The 26,553-nt window shown below is 42.3% G+C and overlaps 1 protein-coding gene across 2 annotated transcripts in view; it reads right to left on the reverse strand.

Moving 5' to 3' along the window:
* nrp2a (neuropilin 2a) overlaps positions 1-26,105 on the reverse strand; it is a 50,110-nt gene extending 24,005 nt beyond the window's left edge. Inside the window, exons 1-4 of one of the 2 annotated variants that reach the window (XM_083522299.1) lie at positions 25,393-26,105; positions 17,858-18,035; positions 8,796-8,977; positions 1,703-1,933 (exon numbers count right to left, since the gene is read on the reverse strand). In XM_083522299.1, the coding sequence (XP_083378425.1) occupies positions 1,703-1,933; positions 8,796-8,977; positions 17,858-18,035; positions 25,393-25,483 (682 nt within the window). In that variant the 5' untranslated portion in view covers positions 25,484-26,105. The remainder of the gene's footprint in view (positions 1-1,702; positions 1,934-8,795; positions 8,978-17,857; positions 18,036-25,392) is intronic. The other variant, XM_083522300.1, reaches the window with a different exon arrangement.
* Between the last annotated feature and the right edge of the window lie 448 nt (positions 26,106-26,553).

Raw genomic sequence — 26,553 nt, forward strand, 5'->3', positions numbered from 1 at the left:
AAGCGGTGTTTATAATAAATGGTACAAGCTTATTTCTAGACGGACCAAAACACCCAGCTAATACAGAAGCAAATGACTTTTTATTGATTTGGAAATAAAGCCAGGTCTTATTAGCTTTCACACGGCAACGCCGACTGATTACACATCACCTTAAGGGGAGCGAGAAGTGATGTACAAGCTAGAAATTAGCTAGCTAGTCGAGCAAGGAACATAGCCACGGTCCTGCCCAGCCTCGTGGTAATTATACAGTCTAACGCAAATTAACAACAATGTAGAAGTTGTCGAATGCATTAACGCGGACCCAAATTCCTGGTGACGAAAAGAATCCGTGCCCAGACTATGGATTTTAGCTCTGTTTTCAGCTTGGCAACAATTCCGAATCCTGCATCTTTCATTTGTACAAGTTGATACATTCATTTAACTAGTCAAAATGCCTCCTACATATGATCAAAATGTATTATTGGTTGTTGCGTGTAGTGCGGCACACTCATTAAACATGCATAAGAAGTAAAAAGGGTCGAGAGGGCATTTTTTTATTTATTTTTTTTCCCTGCTTTCTCTGGTGGATGAGGAAAGAGACCACTTTCTCAGAAGCCGAAGATTAATGCTATACGTTGCTATACAGACGCTATATGCTATGCAATTTACTTATCTTGGGAGCTAGGGTAAAGAGTTTGTCCACCTCTACGAGTGATGCAAACTGGGGCCTGTGCATTTTTTTGCAGTTTTGAGACATGGGATGTCAAGCTTGGTTGCTTGGGGCACAAGGAATTGTCAAGTCATAACATCCACCTATTGGCTTTATGGTTATTTTCAAGGGATTTTGATAAAAATCCCAGCAGGTTTATGATGATTGCTTACATCAACAGGTTACATCGTGACAGAGGATGGTAGATAGGTTGGCAGGGCGGATTTCAAAGGTAACACTTGCCCCCGAACACCATAAACCTGTCTACAAGATCAGCGACCCAGAGCAAAGCTTACATATAAACGAAATAAAATCGTTTTAGAATACGTTTAGGCATGTATTGCTTTTCTGATAGGTGATGAAACATGGTTGGTCATCCATTCCCCTCGGAATAGGTTTTTTCCCTGCATACAGACTTCTACAGCATTATTACACCAAGATCCATTTTTTTGGGAAATGTAGAAATGCAGTCAACTGTTTTATGAATGAACTTTAAGAATTTGGACCACATTCGTGAGAAGGTGGTTTTGCAGGAAATACCTCACAGTTTCTGGAAGTATGAATGATTTATTTTTTTTATTTTTATTTTTTTTCAGAATTTATTTATTAAAACAAGCTTTCCAAACATGACCTGGTAATCCAGTTATTCAGGGTGTTTGGAGAAAACTGGTCTTTCAAGCACTGTTAAGTTTTACCAGTTACAGCATTTATCTCAGTTGGTGAGCGTAAATGCTGATTACTAAAATACTAACAGTATCTGACTTCATATAATATATTCTGGACTCTTTCAAGTATTGTGACCTTTTCCAAAGAAAAGTTTACCTCAAGAAACCTCCCCAAAAAACAGTGGTATTTTCTTTACCTACCTAACAATCTAACAGTCTCGACAAATGTCCATAATTCTGGACTATGAACAAGCCTTGCAAGCACGTTGTCCTATTAGTGCCACCCGCCCCAGTCAGTCATCGTCCTCGCCTCTACACCACAAGCAATGCTACGCATGCAGGAGCTCACCCTGGGGCAGCCCATCCCACACTTCCAGCCAGTCATATTTGCACTCAGCCTCAGTCATCAGCAAGGGGTCATTCTCCAAGTCGAAGGTCTTGAAGGTGAGGGTAACCTCTGTCTGAGATGGGGTGATGATGATGTAGGAGCATTCCAGGTTGTGGGGGTACTTGTCTGGGAAGTCGGGCGACTCGATCACACCAGTCGGGGCTGTGAAATTCCGGAAACAGTGTTCTGAACCTGAAAAGCACAAACGTGGGAAGAGGTCAATCAGGCTGATTGCTGATGCTTAGCCATTTTTTTGGTATTATGTTATTATTTATCATTGCACAATGGATAAAAGATGAGCCAGTTTTATTTCCTTTACTTTACTATAAAAATATTTCCTCTTGGCTGAACACTCTCGGCTGATTTTCCTACTTGAAAACTCGAAATGGTAACCTGAGGCTATTTTGAGACGAGGACAAGAATAGCAAGCATATAGGAGGCTACATTAAGTAAAGATTTTATAATAAAATAGGAGAAATATCAGTCATGATGTAAGCAGATCAACAGTGAAAGCCAGCCACGTGGATGCATTTTCTTGGTTTCTATGAGAGACGTTAGACGAGCAATGTTACCTCTGTACCGCTTTTTGCCTTTCCCCTGATCTAGATTTCTTGATATGAACTTTCTTTATATAAACCTCCATCACTGAAAGCTCGGCTTCATGCGGAATCATTTCGTATTTGATTGTTCTCCGCACATTTCGCAAGCTCCCTGTGAACAAAACGCAGCACGACTGAATCGTGATGTAATTTTTGGCCTTTGAGAGTTTGCACATTTTCAATCGTGCCAACACTGCTGTTCATTGTACGGAGAAGGGGGGGGTATAACTTAATAGGAAAGCACAAGCGAAAGAGAAAACAGGCCGACTTAATGAGAGAGAACGAGCGATCAGGAGGCAAAAGCGAACAATAAAACAAACAAGTCAAAATGGCAGGCAGCGAGAGCCCATGGCTCATAAGCGATGCAAATGTATGCACCCTGAGCGCTGGCAGCCGATCGGCCCATACCCACGCTTCCCAGCATGCCTCGTTTTCACCTGGAGATGCAGCACACGTTCGTAGCTCCTGCGCTGTGCATGTGGACATCTGGATCTCGCTGTCTTTCCGTAGCTGTTCATTTGTCTAATTGTTTGCTTATTTATTTTTTTCCCCATATGGTGTCATGCCAGAGCGTTCCCTTTAGCAATGAGTGGGCTTACGCGCTTGCCCACCCATGCACCAGAATAAAAAATCGTGTTCCATCAGAAGGTCTACCTATGGCCACAAATATACATCACCCTTACCATGCCTTGTAGAGGTACGAGGTGGCATCAAAAAGTTTGGAGACTCGCTCTGTCTCAGCTCCCGATGTACCCAGGATGGTCTTTTGGCAAACTGACTTGTGAAGGGCGGTGCTCCCTGTGAATGTGCGTGAAGCCTCGTGCTGCCATCTGTTGGCATGTTACAAAACTAGTCTCCAAACTTTTTTTTTATATCACCTCGTACTTACATCGTCATAGAGCTAGTTTGGTTCCTGTTCTTACAGCAGTGAGAGGAAGTTCCTTTCCCCTCACCAGACTCACTGACACAGATATAAAATACGTCGGTACGTGTTGGCTGCGGAACTCGTCAAATCTGGTACTCGTCGTGTTATGACAACAAAAAAGTGTTTCGGCACTCGCTGCACGCTCGGAACTCAACACCGCGACGAAATACTGCATTGCATTAAAACAATACTTGTTTAAGAACGATTTACTGAGGTATTATTTTATATAACAAAAACCCTTCCGCTTGTCAGAATACAGAGGAATTGCAAAAAACACTTCCTCCTTTTTCTGACCAATCAGAATCGAGCATTCAGCAGCGCTGTGGCGCTTACATTGTAATATCTTGTTTTTATTGCAAACACATTTTCAGTAAATGCACATGTAATCTTTTGAGCTATTTTAATGAGACAGAACATTCCAGACTGTGATCCCGCTAGAATTAGGCCATCCTTTCAAAGTGTTCTTCAAGTCCCCTTTATTTCCACCACCCCCGCCCCCTTTCTTGCCTTTGACCTCACTGCGCGTGCCAACATCATGAGACGGCACCATACGTGCTGCATGAGCTCATTAGTTCATGTTTATGAACACGCTAAAATGTGCATGTGAACTCCTCGGGCCCAGGACATGCCCCCGTCTGCTTTTGGCACACCGAATAATGGTTGGGCATTTGGGACGCGTGGCTAGAAAAAAGTAACGGCTAGTCGCTGCGTCTGTTCACTGCAAATGCATTCCGTTCCAGTCTTGGTCTGGGAGCTGAGTTGACTGGGAAAGGGCCCTCCAAACCAAACGGAGCATTGATAATAGCGAGGCATGATCGCCATTATAGGTGAAAACTAATATTTGAAATCATTTCTCCAGTAATCCACACCGCTGTTTATTTTTCCTTTACTTTTTCTGTTGAAAAGCCGTGTCCAAAAGTGACGTTCTCCACTAGGGCCTCATTTTACTTTCGCCAGTTTTCGCAGACTTGAGCCGTTCAGATGTCAATCATATAGTGCTGGTTTTTGGTAAACAACAACAAAAAAAAAAAGCGCAAAAAGTTCAAAAATCAGTTCAAGGCTCACTCGCCTGACGCCTGACCCAGAAGTCTGGGTGACACATATAGAACATGGCATACTTCTGACATCCCTGGAGAATTTCAACTTGAGCATATAACTTTGGGTGTGGGGGAAAGAAAAAAAAAACGGGCCAGTTATTAATTCATGCTCAATGTTATTCATCACAAATGGAATGGAATCTCGTCCAGAGTCAGAGTCCCACTAATGTACAGTTAGGCAACATGGCAAGTTGGGGAGTTGATGGAAATCAGAAGTGACACAGAAATACAAGATAGTGGGTTTTTTTATAAAATAAATAAAGTGTTAGTAATATGGACTGGGTGAACAAGATGCCCTCGTGGGGGTGTGGAGAATGGGTGGTTAGGATAGTGTCGTATGTTCTTTTCATGTGATGACACTCATGCCAGGGCAGTGCCAATAGGCCTAAAGATGCGAAGTCTTCCGATATGAACCATGGCAACAGTGGAATGCTCATCACTGTGGGTGGGGCAGTATCGCTGTGGCAAGCACTCATGGTAGAGGGTTAAAATCTGGTGTGATGGAACTAGGGCAGAAAATGGGGAGCATTAAGGGAGGGCAGGGTTTGCTTTTAGGTCGAAGTGGGGGTAGGGACTGTTGTAATCTAGAGTAGTGGGAGTGGGTGGGGGGTGTATGGAGGAGCATGCAATCCAGTGCCGGATAGAAGGTTTTAGGTAGAAGGGATGAGTAATGGGGTTAAGGGGGGTGGTCACAAATAAACAAGATTAGTCTGGCTATTGGGTGACAGGTGAAATTCTTGAACGCTTTTAATTATTGCCTTCCCTGAGCTTTCAGAAGTCAGCTGGGAATTTTCTTAACTCAATTTTCTTCCAATATCTGCCAATTCTCATTTGCTAACGAAGGCAAAAATAGTTTGTGATCTGGGCCGGTCGAATCCAGTAAGTGTATTTTATTTATTTATGAATCTCATCAGAAAAAAAGTGATGTACAAAATATATTGCTGCATTACACCAAGGTTAAAAGAACAAACAAACAAAAAAAAAACGGTTAAGCGTTTTAAATATATAACTTGATACACAATGTGAGAAACAACACCAAAAATTGCTAAAACACACACTACTCTTTAAAAAAGAAGTGCAATTTTTCAGTTTTATTGGAATAAAATGCAGATACATACAGGGGGGCGCACTATATTATTCCTAAACTTGACATGATTGAGATGAAGGGTGTGAACCAAAGGGGGTCCTTCGGGACAAAATCGAAGAGTCTCTGGAGGTTTCCACCTTGTGAGCGGTCTGTGATGAAGCTGGCCACGTTTCCACAGGACTGCGCTATTAGTATCTGCCCGGTCAGGTTAATTGTTTGTTCAAGTATAAACTGACACGATGCAGCCGAGTTTATGTAGAACTGTTGGTTACCTGACATATTCCGTAGGGGCGATAGTTGGAATGAAGCCACATGCTCTTCTGTTTTAAATCCGATTTCGGATATAACTATTTAAATCGCTACACAGCTCGAGTTGCACGCCTAATTCCTATAGCGTCTGTAGGTAAAGTAATCGCATCCCATCTTGTCAAGCTTTTTCACCACTCAGCCTTTGCAGAATGGCACCAAAATACACTTGTCTGTGAGTGCTAACTCCCTAATTCTGTTTATCCCACCTTATCGATCCGTGTGATGGTCTCAAACGATTCCAAACTGTAATGGAAAGAGACACAACCCTTTTTATATATTTTTTTTGCATTACACCATTTAGGTTCAGGCAGGAAAAGCCAATTTGCACAAAATTTGAGGTGCAGTTTAAGGGGAAAATAATGCTACCGGTAATGTTACCGACAAACAGAAAACGTGACCCATTTCGGATGCGGCATAGAAGTAAACATGGATAACGACGGCTGCTGGTTTCTTAAACAACACCGTGTTCCAGTCATCCAAACCAAAAACTAGAGAAAGCCGAACTGTTCCCTCAGGGTTCAGATAGTCAATGGTGAAAAGTGTTCATTTCCTGTCACTCCTCCTCCTCCCCAAAACACAAACACTCACAAACACACATCCTTTAAGAGTTCAAGGTTCTTGGTGTTTCGGAGAAGCACAGAAAAGGTCTTTGACAACTGGTTAATATGAACGATCCATATCTCCCACGAAGGCGCTTCCCGTCATAAAACACAGTCCGCACGTCACTCCCACTTTCGATGAGAAAGAAAAAAAAAAACTAACTCTGAAGGTTCAGTCCAGCAGTCTGCAAACCTCGCCTCGCTGTACTCCGTGGCCTGAAATGCAACATCCGAAAATAAACAGCCGTCTTTTTTTTCCTCACCACTCGCCAGATCGTGGAAAGTGGGAACAGCCGTCAAACGGTGAACATATGCCGACCATACACGACGACGCAAACGCGCCCACGTGCACTTCACTCTGTCACCGAAGTCCACGCCTACACACTTTATGTTGTCAGCAGGCCAGAACAGCGCACATTTTTCCACACGAAAAAATGGCGAGAGCAATTCACGTTTGTCAAGTCAGCCTTGTAGTAATGGACCACATTACATGAGGGGTTCGAAGCAACGGCTCATAGCAAAGCTTGATAAACATTATTCGCTAGTGACATCATTGTTTCTAAGAAGCACAGATGACTCATTTTTACATCTGGAGGTTTTTTATTAAAAAATAATAATAATCCATGATGCTCTGCTTGTCATTTATTGTCACGTTATTTCTACTGTATTTTTTAGGAGGTAGCATTGACGAAGCCTGGGAAATATGATACGATATTGACACGTCAGCAAAGTGTTCTAGTGGAATATCATCATCAGTTTTTATATCAAGGTATTGTGGTGATCTAGTTTTGTATATATTTTTTTATTACCACTGTCTCAATAAAGCTGCTTTGAGACAATGTCAATGGAAATGAATTATTACACTTTGCCATCCAAGTCAAGGAACTCTTCAAGGTTCTTCATGCACCACTTCAAAACATTTTCCTAATCCACTTTCCGAAGTCTAGATGCCTAATCCACCAAGACCCCCCCATGTTTAATGTACCAAAGAAAATTCTCAGATGTTACCATTGATAGCAATTATGTTTTTTGTTAGTAACTTGTCCTGCCTCTCTCAGGGAACACTGTGTTGCAACATACAATGAGTGAGTTTTCCAAACCAAGTGGAAGCTTTTAGTAAGCAAAGGAGCCAACCCCCAAATAACCCCCTGAGAAACCGTCATCTGACTGAAAGCTTAGGGTTTAATTATTTATTATGGGCGTACTGTACACTTATCAAATTTAGCTTTGTAACTAGTTATTCCTTCCTTTTAGGGGACCCCAAAAAGGTTCTACATAGACCCATTCAAGTGTTTCCCCACCAAAAATACAGAAGTAGAGTCTTACCAGTGACAGCCATGACTGTGTTTGTGTGGTTCTTTCAGTACTCTCAGGGAACCTCTCGTGGTTCTACATAGGTCCATATAATAAGTGCTTCCACAATCCAAACACAACCCCATTATCCAGCAATGATGCTGTATCTACCCATTAATGCCTGAGGAACCCTTACCTAACATAGGGTTGGATATCCTCATCGACAAGCATGGCTGCATTTGTGTTCTGTTCTATTCTTAAAAGCAAATTCCTCCCAGTAACTCCTTGTCCTGTGCCACTTCTAAGTCTGGCATCCGCAGGCTACAGGCAGAACGTACACATCTCTAGGGACTGGAGATCAGAGTCCAATTATACGGGCATTCCTTGCATGTTTGCAGAGGGATGAAAAGAGTTAAGCATTTAAACCAACCCCCATCCCTCCCACCTCTACCCCTCCCTTTTCCCCTAAACTGGGTTTATTTTCATCACCCCTTCCCTTGATGTTTAATTGGTCTGGGATTGCGTCGCGGTAATTTTATGCGGACGTGTAGCTCTGCGCCCGACTGGCGTGCTGTGGACCAGAGGTCTCCTGACCTTTTGAAAAAGAATTGAAAGGCTGCTCTGACATTTTTTTTTTTTTTTTTTTTTTTTTTTTGCATAATGAAGGTAACTGCTAAACGGAGCTTGTGACTCAAAGAAAAGTGTCTTTGGTTTGGTTTTCTTGTTATTCTCAGTCTGGAACCTCAAAGAATAATCATTTGTTGTCAGGATCTATACAGGAACCTTAGAGGCTGTTTGGAAATGATATCTCTGACTTTAACAGTGTATATTACACATGTAAAGCAGCAAAAATTGGATTCCAGACATTTCATGGCACACCTGTCTTATCCGCGCATAAGGTTTCATTTGGGTTCCCGGGTTCCCTCCCACCTTCTAATAGCATACCAGTAGGTAAATTGTTAGACTTAGAGTGGGAGAGTGTCATTCTTCCCACCCAGAGAGGATAGTCAGTTTTGTGCTCTTGCACTCTGGGCTATAGTCTGAATTCAAACTTATGAACTCCCAATGATTGGGCAAATGCCTTTTGGGAAATTTGAACATCAAATGTTAATTAAAAGCAAAAGAAAAAGGTAAAGTTCACTCACCAGTCTTGTGAATCTCGTATCGCAGTGAGAACCCGGCACCCTGGTGAGCGTAATCCGAGACAAACTTGATGTGTACAACGGGGCCGGTCGAGATTATGGCCGAGGGGGCAATGTTGCTGCAGTGGCGCCCCAGGAGTTCAGCAGAGTCCGAGTTCCCATCGCGAATCTCAATGAAGTCATACCTGAAGGGAGAAGCACAAGGGTTCCTGGTTACTTAAAGGGGTTATTTTGGATCGGGTTTACTAAACGTTTTTCACGTGGTTTCTGCTTCCCCATATCCCATAATGTAGGTGTAGTGCTAATATAAGCTTCCAACTTAACGACTTTTCATGCAGTGAAAACAAAACCAGGCAGCAAATACGTCTGTTTACAAAAAAACAAAAACCTTTTGGAAAAACGTGCAATGTGACTCTAGACAACATATCACTCAAATTTAAGAGAATTTTAGGAAAGCTTATATGTATATGACCTGGGATCACCTTTTGACCCTTTTGGCTACCAGTTGCTTTCCCATAACAAAAGCGCATTCCTTACTTGACACTTTAAAAACAAAAAGACAAAATCCAGCTGTCTCACCGAAACTATTTCATTTAGTCTGATTCCATGCTGTCTACAAATATCCAGTTCTACAATGCCGCTACTGAATTCTCGACTGGTTAGACTGGTGATCTTGAGAGTTTTGTAGTAACTGTACCTCAGCTTCCTAAAGTTTCATATTCTTTACACAAAAACCTTACAACGTACCAAACCTGACCGACACTTCTCAAGGGGCTACGTTCTCAAATCTTAATTGAAAATCTAATCTGGAGCCTTCATTTTTTTTTTTTTTTTTTTTACCCTCATTGAACGAAGTCTCAGTTGCTTCTACTGACCACCAATTAGTCATGTCAAGTTTATTTCTAGGGGTATTTTCACAACAGACATTGTCTCAAAGCAGCTTTACAGAATTTTTAAGAGTTAAGGTGAATGCCTTATGATTGATTTTTGAAACCACTAACATCATGTCCTCAAGAAGCCCAATCAAAACCCATTATTCTTTATTTATAGTGTTTGTATATTTATACATTTTTCCAGATAGCATTTTTAACGATCCACACTTATGATGAGATCCATTTCACTTGTTAGGTCACATAGTAAAAATAGATTGAAGTCCTTTTTATTTAGAGTAAAAAAAAAAATGTAAATCTCAATGAGTCTAGGGTTCTCCCCCCACCTAAGTGTCTCCCCCCCCCCACCTTTCTGGCACTCGGTCATGAGGTTTTACCCCAGGAGTGGTGGGTTGCTAGGGTTGGGGGCCGGGGATTTGAGAGCAGTATGGAGGTTTGAAATTTGTTCAACACTCCAACAAGGCCAAAACAGGATAAAGTCATGACAAGACACATTTTTGACCTCCTTCCACCACCCCCACTTTGGCGCACACTCTTCTGCTGGCTGTTTGCAGAACTGCTGGCTCCAGCACGTCACCCCAGGAATGTGTGTGTGTGTGTGAGTGTGGTGTGTGTGTGTGGGTAAACCTGACACTACACAAGGCCGCTCGGGCTGACATAGAGGCACAGGTGTGGTGGAAGTTCTCCGGCGCCAACAGAGGCTTCAGGTACGCCAGGGCTAATTTAAACTCTCAAGATGTTTTACTTCTGGATGTGGATTGGATACAAAGCATAAACATTAATGCGTACACACACACACACACACACACACACTCCTGCTGTCGAGTATTTATATTAATGCTCTTGCTCGAATGCGTTTGCAGTAACACATTTACGCAAGTTTCTGTACAGTAGACTTTCCACATAAACATGTATGTTTAACATTTTTGGAAGGAGTCTCCTGTTTTCGCGATCTGTATTAATCTGAGGAAAAGGTGTAGGTTTTCCAACATTTTTAGGACCGTTGTTTAGGCATTGCTGCTGAAGTATTTGCCGAATAGAAGTTTTTATTGTATACTCCGAGGTGACGCATAGACACGGCAACTGAATGCCGAATTTAAACACGCACACATTGAGGATAAAAGCCTGTAAACCGTGCGCAAGTGTAATTAGGTTGTAATTGATTTTGCCGAGGCTCTTGCCCCGGCGTGGATTAGCAGCGATGAGCGAGTGTGTCGAACTCGCCATATTGACCGACTCGAGCCGACTCCTAGGGGCTTTGATTGCTACGGAGAGCTCCGCTTGATGGTGGAAAAAAAAAAAAAAGACGGGAAGTGTGCTCGGTGTTTCACAAAAGGCGTTGATCGTACGCTTATTTTTGACGCCTTTATATTGATTTTTACAAGCCGCTTCACATAAGCCAGAGTGTGAGCATTACCCAAAGCACCTTTTGTCACATTTTTAAATATAACATTTTCATGGAGGCATGCATGGGATTGTTGACCCTGTTTTTTTTTTTTGGTACACATCTTTTTATATTTAGCTTTCATACACCTCCTAGTTACTCTTAATCCCTGGTTCACTTCTTTCTTCTCAGCCACTAATTGCCTTTCACACCTTGTATGTTTTTCAGCTGTATTTCTTTCACCTCGTATTCCCAAGGCACCACTGACTGCCCCAAAAGGTCTCATCTGAAGGAAAGAAAAAAAATAAAACAACGCTGGTGTTTCCCTTTGTCTTATTACCTAGAGGATTAGGTGTCGGACAGATCTTTTGTATTTAGCATTTCAAATTTACCACCACCAGACTTCACCGGGGGTAATAGGACCCATCGTCAGCTCATTAGTCTTTCAGCGTCTTCATAGTTCGGGATATCACCATTGACCAGAACGTGTATTTTCCCTTCCATCCTCATAAATACTGCTGACCAATGCAACATTCATTTAGACCACACAAATGGAAAACCCAGATCTTGTTTATCGGCGGATCAATTGCCGACTCCACACTGCAAGCCTAGGTCCAGGTCCGACACTCAGCCTTGTCAAAAATCAAACACACTTCAGACCCCGTTTTCTTTTCATTTCAGAATTGTTTTCGAGAGTAACAGCTTCAGGACCCCTTCTAAGTCCAGCCGAAGGCCAGTCGAGAAGCTAAAATTGAAATTAAATAAAGCTAAGAGTCTGCAGAGAAAGCCGCATGGCCGTCCTCCAGGGGCTCGCCTAATAAGCTATAAGTGCCTCTGAAATATTAAGTAGATGCCGGGGAGCATTCCTGAGGGAAGAGAAGAGCTGCCATCTCCAATCCGGCCGGGAAACGAATCGCATTCTCCGTCCAATGCAGAGCTGACACTTACTGATGAGCGAGGCAGCCCACAGAAACAAAAGCCTTAGGCTTTCACAAGCACCATTGATCGTCAGGACGGGGGCAACTCGCGAGGATGTCCAGGCAAATTCATGTTGGATTTTTATGTCTGGAAGAGTGTAAAGACTTGTGTGGGATTCTGACAGGAGCATGTGTAGTTGAGCAAATGATATATTTAGTAGCTAACTTTCAAGGCAGGTGCTGCCCAGTCCAGCGCTTTGGTTTTGACCAGAAAAGAAGTCATGAACACAAAGCTAGTTACAGGCAATAATACAGACTATTATTACATTTGGAATACAATGTGGTTTGTTTTACACAGTGTGTAAATGAGAAGGCCATGTACATACACTTCAGGAATTACTCTTTACGCCATTAGCTTGAGGATTTTTAACAAATCGAATTGGCTTATTGCAATAATTACTTCAGATACCTGCTCCAAAGTCTAGATGCAAATTATTAGGGTTATTAGGGCTAAAAGGACCTGTTACAAGATTTTGGTTTAGGCTGCAAATTGATGTTGATCTAATAAATAATCCGTCACTAGTAGTATAAACCTCTCGTTTAATTTTAGCATCAAGGTAAACGCTGGGAAGCAGCATGGTGACTCGTTCTGAACGTAACTTTAGACATGCTACCACTCATCATAATCCACCACTTATTTTCAGTCTGACATTAACTCGGATGCTCGATATAATCATGTATAATAAGGGGCATGTGCCGTTTAAACAAAACAAATCTTGAAGATCCCAGGACGAAGAAATATAAGCAAGAGGTCCTGATGATGGTAAAGCAGCCTCTGTGTCTGTGACCAGTGACCTGGCTAGCCATGACCTCACTGGTCTGGAAGGCCAATTGATTCCTCATTAAGCAATCAATCCCGTTTCCTTCTTCGCTGACCAAGAGGAGTGAGGTTACCCTTGAGAGTTGATAGCTTAGCACCTTTGCTAAATATGGGCAAGCTAAAAACAAGCCATGACCATGAGCTTGCAAACAGTACAGCCGGATGAGCGCTTCCTGCCAGAGAGTGACTCCGGCTGATTTAAGGAAATCCGCGGTGACGCTTTTTCGGTTCATCACAGTAATAGTAAATCTCAGAGGAATGCGATTATAGCTAGCTTGCTGATCCAATCTGAGAACGACGCTAACGCAGAGGATCGCGAGTGCAGCATTTATTCCGGGTTTCCTCTAAATGAAAATAAAAGCCGGACAGGCCAGGCCTAAATGGTGATTGGATATCCATCCATTGGTGCACAAAAAGCCTGTTTGACATCTGAATGCTAAAAAAATTATCGGCAGTTTGTTCTCTATCAACAAATGGCATTCGTGCAAGAACTCTAGGAATAATGTAGCAGGAGGAATGGAGCGACGTGCTGGTGGAGGCATTGTTTCATGTAGCGCAGCATGGGGGTGAGAAGAGAATCCACCTGCTCGACTTTATTCCCCTGCTGGGAGGAATAAATACCTCAGACGTGCCCGTCAGCGAGCAGGCGAGTGATTTATAACGCTCGAGACGACGATCCGCAGCGTGAAGAGACGGTTAATACAGAAAAAAAAGGCGGCTGACCGGCATCGAGATAACCGGTAGAAATCTCAACATCGCTCCTCCCTCCCTGCGGCGGAGGGAAGACTGCAGGAGATCGCATTAAAGATATAGCCTAATATTTCATCTAGCGTTTTTATTACATCTATTCCACATCAATCTGCTTACAGCCCCTCGAGGTGAAAGCCATTTGGCAACCGGCCCAAATCCTCTGGGACCGAATCCACGATTGAAGTGGCCTCACGGACATTGACGGCTTCTGCACCTCATCTTAAAAAAAAAAAAAAAAAAGAACAAATAATAATAATAATACAGGTTCTCTTGGATGGAAGAGGATAAATTAGGTTATGGCGCTTGAGAAATCGAGTCAGCTTGATCTTGATGTGACTTTGTCTTAAGGGGCCTGGAGTACCAAACCTGCTCTATAAAACGGAGGGGAAACTTGGGAGAGCTGGAGCATAAAGTGAATGCAAATGGTTGTGTGTGTGTTCTTTGAAAATGGCAAGGCAGATCTATCAATCATGCACCGTTGCAAAGTGCTGACGATGACTCATTGCACACTGCGCGTAGGGAGGAGACGTGTAGAGAATAGAGGGGGAAAAAATATCCCGAGACTTTTCTTTCCATCATTTGCTAGCTTTTAGAAACTATAATCCGGAATGAAATGTAGAAACCAAACAGCTCTATGACATAACGTTTCAGCCGAGATCTAAGGAACTCAGTCTTGCAGTCATTAAAAAGTGTTCCGAAACAGCAGTGAAAACGTTGTCAAACAAACGATTCCATTCTATTACACTGAAAATGTTTGTTTTTTTTTTTTTGTTGTTTTTTTTTGGTAAAACTCCACAATCTAGCCGTGTTTCGGCAGCTCCTGACTGCAAAGCTGGTAAAATTACTTCTCATCACACCAAAAGTGTTTTTTCCTGTTAAAATGTTATAAGGAACAAAATAAAATGGGGATAATAAATACCTTCACAGCAAAGCACTAAGAATAAGACATGAGATAGAAAATATAGTCTCTCTGCATGTAGTTCCAGGGTGCATCGGAGTTCATACGTGTGTGTGAGAGACACGAAAGTGACGAAAGTTCAAATGACTCGCCGTATTGGCTTACGCGTGGTGCGCGTGGTCCGCTCCTGAACTTTCCTCCGACGCCAATCTTTCCAACAGCTTAATTTCCAAGACTAATAAATCAATCACGAGCCGCAATCACGTCTAAACCCCCTCAGTGCCTCCGAGCTTCATTTATAATTCATTGCAAACATACAAAGTCAAATTTATATTGAATTTCAGATGGGATTTCTTTACCCTGCAAACCCTCGCTCTCTATATAGTGCACGCATGAATGGACATCGGAGTAAATCTGGGGGTCGTGCGCGCAAGCGGCGAAGTCGATTCCGTCTCGGTTTGCAGGTAATGCGTTTGCCGTACCTGGGCGTCCATGAAACAAGTTTCTTCTGTTAGTTATAACGGCTATAAAAGGTCTCATATGTGCATGTGAAAAGTTTGGAAGCAAATCTTTGATGGTTTTTGAGATGCGTTCATCTTGCTTTTGTTCCTGTGGAACAAAAACACAAAAGAATTAGACATTAAATGACTGGAAAAAGATCCGAGTCCAAGTTTGACAAGTTTGTCACTAACAGACAAACATGGAGGTGGAAGCTTAATAGTTTGAGGTTGTTTTGGAGCAGGGAAGGTTGGAGACGTTCCAAAAAGTAAAAGGGATTCACAACCCAACATGGGTCCATACTTCACCACATTTATGGCATTTGGTAGATGCCCTCATCTGGCGCAACTGGGTGAGCAGTTGAGATTGAAGTGCCTTGCTCAAGTGCCCAGAGGTGGCAGTATGGTAGTGCTTAAAATTTAACTTGTGCCCGTCCGAACCAGAGTCCAATGCTTTAGCCTCTGAGCACCACCTCAACACCATGCAATTCCGTCTAGATTGTGCTCATTGGAACCAGACAATGAATCGTAGCATACATCCAAGCTCTGTAAGCATTATTTAGAGCTTATTTATTTGGTGTTGTTTATCAAGGAATGAATTGCCCAGTTGTCGCACCTAAATTCTGATTTGTTGTATAAAAACAAAAGGAACATGCAAGTGTCTCTTAAAAAAATCTCGCACATAAAAAGCTAGATCTTTCCGAACTTTTCCCAGTCATTGGGAAATCAAAGTTTATTGTGCTGAAGAATTTCCAAAAACTTTCTGAAAACTTACTCAACAACTCTGATACTGGAGACTCCTTCCATGAGTGTTGAAGAAATGTCTGCTTATGTTGAGCAGCCAGCAATTACTATAGAAACGAAACGGACAGTGATTTCTGTCGATTCCGAACGGAGCATTCTCCTTCAGTTCTGCGGTGTAACCGATTCGAATGCCTTTGTGTTAAAAATGTTTACCATGTGCAGAAAACGTATCGATCTCCAGCACTTCCTTTACCACTAGACCTCAGAAACCTCGCTATCTGACCAATCCAAGAGAACAAAACTCGCCCACAGGCTGTTTTCCTAGCTGGGACTGGCCTTCATGGTGTATTCCGTCTTCTTCTTTTTTTTTGTGTGTGTGTTCATAACTCTAAGCAACAAACAAGTGCCCTCATGGAGCCTGTCCAAGTGGGTAAAGCGTAAACTGCATCTGACAGATAGAAGGCTGGCCTTCATTTTGGTCGAGTTTTTGTTGTCTTGGACCTGGAGATAAAACCCTCCAACCGGAAACCCACAGTCTGAATGCATTAATGCATCCAAAGCCCCATTTGTTCCATCTTATAAATAAATAAATGCGGTAGGTTTGGTGTGGCTCTGTGCTAAAACAAAGGACTCGTCTGTAACATCGGATTCTGGATGGCATTCGGAGGCTTCCAGAGCTGTGGTTTGAGACTTGGATACAAGTGGATTAGAAGTGGGGGGTTTAGAGACACAGTTGCAGACACAGACATCAGAATATATCATATAGATATACCCGGCAACCCGACCAATACCCAAACACACACACACACTTTTACTCCCAAATAAAGACATCAGATATGAATGATATAACAAAGGGGTACTACCGTTTCACCCCGTGTTTGCAAGTCTGTCAAACTGCAACCTCTGAAATATTGACTTTGTTCCTTGTGTTTGGGTAAAATTACTTTAGTGCCCCCCCCCCCTTTTTTTTTTTTTTTAAGTTTCAACATTTAGTGCTTTTTGTGGATTCAAGCCTACAGGAAACCTTTAACAACCTTATAGTCCAGATGCAACTCCCTCAACCAACGTAAATCAAACCGCACTGCCTCGGATGCCTCACTTAGTCACCGGCTTTGTCTTACGTGAAGACAAGAATCTCATTAATGTTGCACCGCTTTTGGAAAAAGGAAACCTCGAAATGTGTCCTTCCTGCTGACAGCTGCACCACATAAGCCTTTTAGCTCTGCTCCAAACCCTATTATGTGTCTCATAACCCTCCTCCATCTTGCGTTCCCTCTAGCTTTCTGCTTCCCCCTTTTCTCCTCCAGATTTGTCACCTCATCCTCATCTTCCAAACGGCTCCTTCCTCTGTCTTTCTGCGTCTTTCTGATCTATACAGATCATCCTGCAAGTCTTCACCATCGTTCTTCCAACCGTATTCATCAAGACTCGATATGCTATAAAGCTAGTTTGCCTTGATATTCTGTACTTTCATGTGGTTCACCCTTTAGATTTGTCAGGTTCCAAGAAAACCATCTACAAACGCTTGACGAACTCCCAAAAATAGTCGGGCTACTTGCCATGTTTTGCACTACAGATTTTTTTCAATTGTTGCATCGTTTTGAAAGGAATCTCATCGATGCATTTGATTTTAGAGCATAAGATCAAACAGATGCTCAAATAATTTCACAGGCAGGCAGTGTTTTTTAAACAGCACAGATCTAAGCCAAATAAAAAAAAAATCGGATGCTATCCGATTTAGAGGTATCAGATCGTTGAGTCGGATTTTTCCATTTTGCGCCATAGTTTGTTCAAACGCAAATTCCCAATCATCCGTAACCAACCAGCTACCATTAAAGGCTAACTCATGCCTCCGACACCTCCGACAAACTGCCGCATCCCAGGGCAAGGTTACTCTTGGAAAATGCTACTGTCTATCCTACAAATACAGAAATCCATGACAACCACCCCCCCCCACACACACACACACACACGCCCCCGCACACAGACAGCATGGCTAATTTTACTCCCTAGTCTCCCTATAAAAGCTACAGTTGTACTATTTATTCTCTACATGATATGGGTTTATTGCACCACAGTCCCCTTTTCAGCAAACAGTTCCGTACCTGCAGTCGAGCCTCTCCAGTTCAAAATGGGGGTTGAAGTTGAGTGAGATGCGCTGGCTCGGCTCCGGGGCCGTGATCACCCACTCGCAGTTCTGGTGCGGCGGGTACTCCATAGGGTACCCGGGCGAAGTGATGTAGCCTGCTTCGGTGGCGTCGACTTGCCCACCGCACTTCTCACCTGCAAAGAGGAAATGGAGCAAGTGAGTGGGGAAAAAAGTTTGTTTACCACTTTGGACTCAAGTAACCAGTGTGTACTCGGAACAAATGAGGAACATAAATCACTGCCTGTACAGTACCTCTGGGAAAGCAGCGAACGCAGAATAGATATGTTTATCCTATTATGTGGTTGCCATATAAAACAGATAAAGAGGGAACAAAACACGGGGAAACGTTACAGGAAAATATTTAACGACTCGAAGACGAGTTGCGAGCGCAGCGGTGTCATTTTTATACGTTTATATGTTGGACGTTGTCGAGCCAGGACTTGTTACAGGTATAAAAATGGACGCTAGCACGGCGGTACTACATGCACTATTAAGTGGCTAGTGTGTGCTATTACTTATAGGTTGCACACATGACTTGGGCCAGTCCAGAGCCTGGTAATCAAGGTGGCTGACATTGTGTGGAACAGCGTGTGGTGCTGAAGTTTCTTGTGAACGAAGGCATCAAACTCGCTGAAATCTACAGAAGATTTCAAGCGCAGTACAGTGATTTAAATGTGAAATAAATGCCGTTTCCACTCCAAGAAATTCGTTCTTCAATTTTAGGACCTCAAAAGTCCCAGTTTGACTTGCAAACACTTTGTAGAACTTATAAATGTATAATCCGGTCCATTTTTCCGTTTTATTCTTCACGCAGTTTGCCTACAACTTTTGGCTAGACATTCATACACTTTGTTTTATAGACACTCTAATGTTGAGGAATGTCTTGAAAACAAGTTTGTTTCTGTTCGGCATTCAACTTTCTCCATCACCAGCCTCTTTTTCTTCCTCTCTGATGTCACGTCGGAGAAAAACTACAGCGTTCTTAAAATGTGTCTTTACGGAAAACCTCATCATGTTAACACACTCTCGTAGCCAGAACCACTGTCTCTCTTCTGACCAATCAGAACGGAGAATTTCATGGGGCAACCCAAGGTTGACGGGCTACCTAGCGAGGACGTTAAAAGCTAAACGTTAATTAGCAAAGACGTTAAAAGCTAATCGATGAGTTTGCTAAATTATTTTACTTTGTAACCAACCCTCAACCTCGAAGCTTATATTATTCTACCCCTTTCGCTCTAAAAGTAACTGTCAGAGTCTGCAATCGTTTAGCCGTTCTCCGATCACGCCTCCTCCTCCTCCGCTTGTGAAGCTAAGACAGGAAGTGACAGGCAGACTCTCTGTCTGTGGGTTCAAAAGTCAACCTTAAAGCCGTAACGAGATCCGGCGTAACAAAGCCTTTTTTTCCCCATTTTTTTTTCAGACACCCCCTCGAACACACGCTAGCGATTTTCTTTCCTGTTATCTCTGACAAACTGATAAGGCAGCCCCAAATATTCTGGACTTTTTGGTGCCTAGAATATTTTCAGAAAAAGAGCAAGAAAGGGAACCGAGAGCGTTTTCGAGAACTACACGAAAACTAGCGTGGAATTGAAACGAAAAGGAAACGCGGGTGCGCGCGCTAAATATAAATGACAAACCCCAACAGCCGAGCTGGAGATTAGTAATCTAAATTCAGATTAGGAAACATAACACTTCAGAAAGCTATGTCTCCATGGCAACCATGCATCTTTTTTTCTTTTTTTTTTTCTTTAAATGAACCCTTTCCTTGCTAGACGGCTGATTTCATGTTGTGCCATCATTTCAGAGAAGACGCTGAGCTGGGTAATGATTATTATCGTTATTATTATCGGAAACCCTGCGTCCGACCCGCGAATATCTCCGAGAACACCTTCATCAGGCCTCGAATAAAAACTCTCTAAACGAATACACAGACGCTCTGTTTTCAATAGGTTCCAGTTTCACATCTCGTTTCAAGTTTCTTGCGATCTTGTTCTTCACCTTTTTGGGTTTGGGATTCTTGAAAAAACCCAGATGTAAAAGAACTGATCAACCATCAGCGCCAAATTCATCAGTGGCTTCTGTCCACCCAGAATGTTGGCTGGAATTGGAAGTCCCAGACGTCCTCTTCATAAAATAAAGAACCTCCTGCTTTCTTCTCTCTCTCTCTCTCTCTCTCTCTCTCTCTCATTTTTTCTGTCCTCTCTCTGTCTCTCTCATTTTTTCTGTCCTCTCTCTGTCTTCATTCTTCTCTTCCTGTTCATCTTTCCTTTCTCTTTCCCTTTTTTGTTCTGTCTCCTTCCCATCCTCTTGGTATCTTTTTTTGCTTTTTGGTTGTGAAGAAACTGAACGGAAAAGAACTGAGCGCAGAATCCATCAGTGGCTTCATCCAACATTCTGGTTTCACTCTGAGAAAACCAGGAATCACTACGTCCTTTAAGAAGCAACAAGAGAGGGATAGGAACTGGGAGTCCCACACGTGATTACAATGATGGACTTCTCACTATCTTCTCTCTCTCTCTCTCTCTCTCTCTCTCTCTCTCTCTCTCTCTCTCTCTCTCCTACTTGCTATTCTTTCTTTCTTTCTTTTGCATGCCAACATCCTTTGTGGATTTTGGACGAAATGGTTGGAGGCGCGTCTACGATCGTTTTCGCCTCAAGACTTCGGTGCTTTTCGAATTCCATGGCAAATTGATCACAGGAGTGATGTTGCATTGTTCTAGTGTTGTGTTGTTGTTGTGTTGTAATCGAAATAAAACACTCCATGATTAGAACATGATTAGTAAAAAAATAATTATATATATATATATAATATCCAGCCCCTGATAACGACAAAATGTCTAGAGCCTCAAACAAGAACATGGTTTCTAACACACACACACACACACACACACACACACACACGATTACAGTTGGACACGATTACACCTACGGACATTGTATTAACGATGTAAGAATGTCTCCGTCTGCTTATCACAGCTTCCTCAATCCAGTTTTTATGTCTGTTTTTTCATAATGAGAGAAATGTATCACTTCCTTCATCTTTTCATTCAGCCTTTGCCCCGTTTAAGGTTCCAAATGGCATCGGATGGAATTAATGTTTGCGTTTGTGTGTGTGTGTGTGTGTTTTAATAATCTTGGTGATTCATTAAACATGCTTTTAGGCGGTTCATTAAAAATCTGAATAGCATTTCGACAGCTAGGCATGTGTGTAGGCATTAAGAGTGAAGTGTGTGTGTGTGTGTGTGTGTGTGTGTGTGTGTGTGTGTGCGCATTTCTATTAACAGAATTATCGCTGCTGAGGCGTCGCAGTAGTGATAAGTTGCGAGCCTGTGGAGAGGCGATGATAAATCTCCATCATTCACCGTCTTTTCTCTCCATCCGTGCCTCATTCGCACCTTAATTAAAAAGTGCTATCACCCGCGGTGAGGAAATCAGGGCGCATGCATTCATCCTTTACCGAGCTGCAGATGAACCCGTCTATCTCTCTCTCTGTCTATCTGTCTCTCTCTCTCTCTCTGTTTCTCTGTCTCTCGCACTGTCTCTTCCTCACAGTATATTGTGTCTGTCTTTTCTCTCCGTCTCTGACTTCTCCACCCCTCTCCCTTTCTTCAGTCTCTGTCTTTTTGCTCACTACATTCTCTTTTCTCTCCCTCTCACGATCTTCTCCGTCTGTCTGTTTTCTCTTTCTATATTCTCTTGTCTCTCTCTCTTTCTCTCTCTCTCTCTCTGTCTTCTTCCTCCTACTTGCTATTTTCTGTTCTCTCTCTCTTCTTGCCATGTTTTCTCTCTCTCTCTCTCGCTCTCTCTCTCTCTCTCTCTCTCTCTCTCTCTCTCTCTCTCTTTCTCTCCCTCCCTGTCTTCATTGCAATTCAGGACAAGCTCTCCCGAACACTGAATAGGAAATATGATTTCTCTCCTCGTCCTGTGGTTCGTTGCCTATTTCTGTCCACTTCTTTATCCCTCGCTCTTTCGCTCCACGAGTCCAAACGCAACTCCTCCTCCACAAATTCGACTTGTCATGCATCCTCCTCTTCCTCCCTCTTCTCTGCTACAGACCCGTTTCTATCCTTTCCCTTTCAAACACACGCATCAAAGCTCTGACTGACTTTACCAAAATATCATCCTGTCTCCAGCCTCAGCATGGACTTGAACATGACCCCAGAAAAAAAAGTCTGACTTGATGTTTTCACAACATTTACTGTGATGTCTGTCGAAGTGAGTGTTTTGTGTCTGGAGTCGGTCTGAACCACAATAAACAGTGACTGTGTGTGTGTTTGTAATGGATCGGTTGTGTGTTATGTCGACAGAGTCGGACAACTTGATGGACAACAACTAAAGTTGTCTCTGGAATGGAAGGAAACAGGTGGACTATAGTTCTAAATTAGCAAAGACCTCAGACTGTGTTTTCTGTGTTTAATCTACAGCACTTGGTTCATGTCGTCACATTATATATATTCACACACCGTATGGACAAATGTTTGTGGACACCTGAGCAGAAGACTGTGTGCTTTTAGTATTTGCACTTTTATGGGAAGATGGTCTACTAGATTTTGTGGAGATTTTTGCTCCTTAAGGATTTGGCTTTGTGCACAGGAACACTGTCGGGCTGGAACAGGTTCGTGCCTCTGACAGTTGGAGAAAGAACCGCATATGGCTGGAAAATGTCCTATATTATATTTTTTTTTATAGCATCTAAGAAGAGTCTCCGTGAGAGACCGGGAAAAACAGCCAAACTGATTCGCTATGTGGCTTTTATATATATATATATCAATGGAAAAAAAATAAATAAATATATATATATATAAAAGCCACATAAAGAATTACTTTGGCTGTTTTTCCCGGTCTCTCACGGAGACTCTTCTTAGATGCTTTGTATAATAAATAAATATAGGACACATGAATTGTTGTGTCTCCAGGAAGACGCAGCTCTACCTCTGCCATGTTAATCTGTATTCTATTTGACTCTCGGGACACGCCTCGGTCTCCGTAGTGTTGACACGTCATATTAACGTAATCTAAAGATTGGTCACCTTCTAAATAATAAAAAAATAGCGCATCTTGTAATAATGATATATAAATACATCGTTTGTTACCCACAGAAATATTTTGAACTATGCATCGTGATACAAATGTCAACGTGTGTCTGGTGCACACTTTTTCAAATCAATAATTTTTAGTTTAAAATGCGAATTAGTGACTCTTACCACCTTGTGTGTGTGTGTGTGTGTGTGTGTGTGTGTGTGTGTGTGTGTGTGTATAGTATATTTAATGAGAGATGTGATGAGATTTCTACCACTTCTACAGTCCTAAACATCCACAAACTGCTGTTTTTATGCATCCAAGACCTGGAACACACCATGAACACTCTCTCCTCTCTCTCTCTCTCTCTCTCTCTCTCTCTCTCTCTCTCTCTCTCTCTCTCTCTCTCTCTCTCCCCCCCAATTATTTTCTTAGTCACAGCTATCAAATAGCTTTCATCTATTTAATTCTGTCCCTTTTGTATTCTTTAGTGAATACAGTATGATTTTGTGTACGAGCATGTCTACAGTGATAAACGCAATAATTCCACAAACAGCTGGATTAGTAAATAAAAATCACACACGAGACGAATCGACTGTGGAAGTGGCAGAACGTGAGAGAAAGCACTACCTCAGGCCCCCTACAAACAAACAGGGAATTTACTGTTGTCTCAAAGGACATGTTTTATCATCGGGGGTCAAGTTTAAGTAGATTTACATTTGTTAATATCCCTTATACAGTGTGAGTTATAAGGCAACGTAAGTGGATAGATGAATGGATTATTTTCCTAAGTCCTTCTCCTATAAAACTTTTCACCCAAAACCTTTTTCTCTATTTATTTATTTTCATTTATTTTTGTGGCCATCCGAAATTTCACATTCTAAATGTTATTTACAAAATGTGGGCGGAGCCACATGTGCATTTCTGCATCCACCTGTACTTTCGATGCTCCTTTTTTAACACTTATTTATTTTAATGTTTTTACATTTTGCAGCGTTTGACAATGCGGATAAAAACGTGTGTGATTGTTTTTGGGTGGGGGGGATGAAGTATGTTCTTCCTCCCTGCGTCAGATTAAAGGCAACAATGTGAACGTTAATACGACTTGAAATCCGAGTAGGAAATTCGAAAGCATTGATTCAGCATTGTATTTGTTTATATTCTTTGTTCATTTCTAAAGATTCATAAAAATAAGAATTTTAACACAATGTGGTTACAGGTGTTAGGAGTAAACATTTAATTTTTTAAACAGTTATTTCCCCGTGTAAACGTGAAAACGGCGTTATTATTGTTGAATTCTGACTAGAATATGATCTATAATATACACCAGCCATATGCGCTTCTTGTTGCTACGAAGTCGACGCTCGATTGTATTGGATGTCTTGGTATGAACAGGAGACCCAAACCTGTTCCAGCTGCATGAAGATCTGCTTTCCAAGGTTTGGAATGGAAGATCTCCTGCTATAGAGCTCCAACTCTTAACACCCTAATGGCTGAATGCAATCTCACACAAATCTCCAGAAAATCTAGCGCAACATCTTCCCAGAAGAGTGGAGCTTCTTATAACATGATTATAATCATCATCCCACTGAAGATTCTTCAATAGTTAATGCAAAAATAATACAAATAATTAAGAATCCTATTTATGATGTAGTAAACACAGAACATAGTTTTGTGTGTTTTCCATCCAATTCAGGTTCCTTGTGAAACTTTTTACCTCAGCGCCATTCTGTGGTGTTGAACGCAGCATGTTGCAAAGGAGAGAAAGAAGAAGGAAAGACAAACAACTATTTTATATTTGAAATCAAATTGGAAAACGACTTTGCCATCCTGAGAAAAAGGATCACGGATGAGTTTTGTGTCCAAAATCTTTGGCCACACGAAAAAAACGTCACCACGGCTGGTCCTTTGGTTCCTCAGAGGGAACATGAAAACAGCCTGATTTAGCAATGAACTGCTCCAAAAAAACACTGAGTTCGGGCCACACTGAAAAGTTTCTCCTGAGCAGATCATCTCAAGGTTGTTTTTTTTTTCCTGCTTTGAGAATCACGCTTATCACCAGAAGAATGTGGGGAAAACGTTTACACGAGGAACACTGGTGGACATTTCCCCTGTGCCTCGTTGAACTAATGTATGGATTTTTTATATTTGAGGTTTCTGAGAAGTTTTTAGAGAGCTCCTGGGAGGTTCCTCAGCATAATTGCATAATCCAGAAGGGTTATGGTGGTGAGGAACCACGTATACAAGGTCTCAGAAGAGAACCTGCAAATTCTGATGTTCCGGGTTTTTATATATATATATTTGTAGGAATAATAAAACTAATAATGAAATATTTATTATTATAACCACAATTCAGAAGAAGGTTGCAGTGGTCAGGTTTGGATGAAGAACAGAAGATCAAGGTGCACCGGGTGCTTTTCTCTGCTGTGCCCTGAAAACCCGGACAGTGTAGATGATTGAAGTGAGACTCACCTTCTGCCTCCGCTCGCGCCGTGAAGCAGCAGCAGCAGCAGCAGCACGCGAGCAGCAGGAGTGTGTGTGTGAGCGCGTGCGTCGGATCCATCGTGCCAAGCGCGCGCTCCAGGCTTCACTCCTGAGAGCTGGAAAGGATCTTGGAAGGATCCTGAATTATAGAAACCACCAGAACCTCGAGCTCCTCCGTGCAGTCCAGCAAAACGTTTACATCAGGAAAAAGAAGTTAAGGTGTGAGAGCTTTTTTTCCCCCAAGAATTTATTATTAGATTATTTATTTCTAGTAGCTGGTTGATCGAAAGTTCCGGTTGGTTTCTTGCTCGCGCTGATTCCTGAATTTTTTTTTTTTTATGGTCCCCAATAAGAAAGAAAGGAAGAAAAAATAATAATAATAGAATTGCAATTTACAAAAAAAGTAGTGGTTTAAAAGCGCAAGCGCGTCCCACCGAAAGTCCGCGCGCGCAAACGGGCAGCACCGAGAGAGAGACCGAGACCGAGACCGTGCGCGCTGAAGCTCTAAGTGTAAACCCCCGGCGCGCGCTCCGTCTTCTAACCCAGCGCTCTCTCTCTCTCTCTCTCTCTCTCTCTCTCTCTCTCTCTCTCTCTCTCTCTCTCTCTCTCTCTCTCTCTCTCTCTCTGCGCGTGTGTGAGTGAGTGAAGCAGGGAGTGAGCTCGCGTTACAGTGAGTCCTCCTTGGCCCGCCTCCCCACCTCACATACTGATTAGACAGGCGCGAGCGCACACACTCTCTCTCTCTCTCTCTCTCTCTCTCTCTCTCTCTCTCTCTCTCTCTCTCTCTCTCTCTCTCTCTCTCTCTCTCTCTCTCTCTCCTTCTCTTCCTCACACACACACACACACAAAGATGAGACACGCGTTCTCAGCAGCCACACAATAAACACACACAATATAAAATACATATTTAAGTATTTATTTTCTTAAATCAGAAAAAAAAAATCTGCACACGCATTTTATTATATATAAATATATACACACAAATACTTTTCAAAGTATATATCTAAACTGTTGTTCCGTTGCTCTGCCTGTAGGGGGCCTAAACTCAGCTCTTTGCAGAAACACAATCTAGGGGACAAACCACACACGTGCATAGATACGTAGAGTATTCACATGGAAGCACACACAGATACACAAATATACATGTAC

Source organism: Silurus aristotelis (genome assembly GCF_946808225.1).
Source record: "Silurus aristotelis genome assembly, chromosome: 20".
NCBI classification, from domain to species: Eukaryota; Metazoa; Chordata; class Actinopteri; order Siluriformes; family Siluridae; genus Silurus; species Silurus aristotelis.